Below are 2,358 nucleotides of genomic sequence, written 5' to 3'. Positions count from 1 at the left end.
CTCTGACCCCCTGTTTGTGTCTCCCCCCCACCGCCGCCGCCCCGCGAGCAGGAGTCCTCCGACAGCACCAACACCACCATCGAGGACGAGGACACCAAAGGTGACGGGCGTGGGGGCGGCTGGGCTGCACTGGGATGCACTGGGAGCGAGCTGGGGTGCACTGGGTGGTGCTAGGATGCACTGGGTTGCACTGGAATGGCACTGGGATGCACTGGGAGAGTCTTGGAATGCACTGGGGTGGTGCTAGGGTGGAACCAGTATGCATTGGGGTGCACTGGAATGGTACTGGGATGACCTGTGGGATGCACTGTGGGATGGCACTGTGCTGGACAGTTGTGGAATGCACTAGGATGGCACCAGGATGCATTGGGATGCACTGGGAATTGTGCTAGAATGCACTGGGGTGGAGCTGGGATGTGCTGGGATGGCACTAAGATGCACTGGGTGCACTGGAATGGCACTGGGATGGCACTGGCATAGCACCAGGATGCACTTGGTTCACTGGGATGCACTGGAGCAGCGCTGAAATCCATTGGGATGGAGCTGGGATGGCACCAGGATGCACTGGAATGGCACTGGGATACACTGGGACAGTGATGGGATGCCCTGGGATGGCACTGGAATGCACTGGGATGGCACCAGGACGCATTGGGGTGGCACGAGGGTGCACTGGCAGCGTGCTGGATGGAATGCATTGAATAGAGCTGGGATGCATTGGCACCAGGATGCCTTGGATTGCACTGGAATTGCACTGGGATGAACTGGGGTGGACTGGCATGGCACCAAGATGCAGTTGGTGCACTGTGATGTGCTGGGGCAGCACTGGAATGCACTGGGTGGGATTTGGGATGGCAACAGGATCCATTGGGGTGGCACTGGGACATTTCTGGGATGCACTGGGAGTGTTCAAACTCACTGGAATTGATCTGGGCTGACACCAGGATTCATTGAGGTGGCACCAGGATGCACTGGGAGCATGCTGGGGTGCACTGGGAGGGTACTGGGAGGCATTGGGGTGCACTTGGATGGAAATTGGATAGATTGGGACACGCTGGAATGGCCCTGGAATGGCAGCTGAGGTTAGTTGAAAAGGCACTGGGATGGCGTCAGGATGCACTGCAATGATACTGGGACATACTGGGATGGTACCAGGAGGTGCTCTGGGTAGAACTGGGCTGTACTGGGCTGTACTGGGATGCACTGGAATAGCAGTGAGACACAGAACGTTGGCACTGAGATGTGGTGAGAAGTCACTGACACAAACTGGAGTGTACTGGGACATACTGGGATGGAAATGGGCGGTGTTGGAATGCACAGAGGTGGCACTGGGATGCATTAGGAGGGCACAGGAGTGACACTGAGGTGCACTGGGGCAAACTGGGATGTAGTGGAGTGGCACTGGGGTGGTTGGAGTACGTTAGGGTGACAAAAGAATGGACTGGGGAGCGCTGGGATACAGTGGAATGGTACTAAGATTAATTGAGATGCACTGGAGTGACAGTGGGATGGGACTGGGGAGTACTGGAATGCACTAGAGTGTACTGGGCTGTCACTGGAACGCAGTAGGATTGAACTAGGGTGTATTGGAATGCACTGGGCTGGCACTGGGATGCACTGGGAAGCATCAGAGTGCACGAGCAGCTCTGAGATGCACTAGGATTGCACTGGGGTGTATCGGGATGCACTTGTATGGAACTGGGAGGGTACTGGGATGCACTGGAATGGCACTGAGACACAGTGGGAAACACCAGTATGGAACTGGCTGTTCTGGGATGTGCCAGAACGGCACTGGGATGTACTGGGACTGGAAGGAGCAGTGCTGGGAGGCACTTGGAACTACTGGGACAGGCTGAGCAGGCACTGGGATGCTTGAGCATGCTGGGAGGGCACCGGGATGGCACTGGGACATGCAGGGCTGGCACTGGGCTGGCAATGAGACCTGTGAATACTGGTGTGGCAGAGCTGTGGGGGTCCTGGGAGCACAGTGGTCCTTCTCTGTCCCCAAGGGGTGTCTGTCTGTCCCCATAGTTTCTGTGTCTGTCCCTGTGGTCTGTCTTGTCTGCCCTCGTGGTCAGTCTGTCTGTCCCTCAGGTCCCTGTGTTTGTCCCCATGGTCTGTCTGTCTGTCCCCAAGGTTTTTCTGCCCCCAAGGTCTGTCTGTCTGTCCCTGTGTCTGTCCCCAAGCCTCCCCTCATGTCCCAAGTCGCCCCCACCCCCCCGGACGGTGTCACCGGGGCTGGGGCGTGGCGGTGACAGTGGCGTGCCCCCAGCCCGCAAGCAGGAGATCATCAAGATCACGGAGCAGCTCATCGAGGCCGTCAACAACGGCGACTTCGAGGCCTACGCGTGAGTGGGGCGG

General features: G+C 57.9%; 1 protein-coding gene across 1 annotated transcript in view; it reads left to right on the top strand.

Annotated features, from left to right (window-relative positions):
- The window catches only part of CAMK2B (calcium/calmodulin dependent protein kinase II beta), a 17,632-nt gene extending 15,283 nt beyond the window's left edge, over positions 1–2,349 (top strand). Inside the window, exons 15-16 of the mRNA XM_031065088.1 lie at positions 52–100; positions 2,270–2,349. Of these exons, the coding sequence (XP_030920948.1) occupies positions 52–100; positions 2,270–2,349 (129 nt within the window). The remainder of the gene's footprint in view (positions 1–51; positions 101–2,269) is intronic.
- The last annotated feature ends 9 nt before the right edge of the window (positions 2,350–2,358 follow it).

The sequence above is a fragment of the Geospiza fortis genome, unplaced genomic scaffold (assembly GCF_000277835.1).
Source record: "Geospiza fortis unplaced genomic scaffold, GeoFor_1.0 scaffold658, whole genome shotgun sequence".
In the NCBI taxonomy this organism is placed as follows: domain Eukaryota; kingdom Metazoa; phylum Chordata; class Aves; order Passeriformes; family Thraupidae; genus Geospiza; species Geospiza fortis.
The sequence above is the reverse complement of the archived record's forward strand: the minus strand, read 5'-3'. Positions and strand labels throughout refer to the sequence as shown.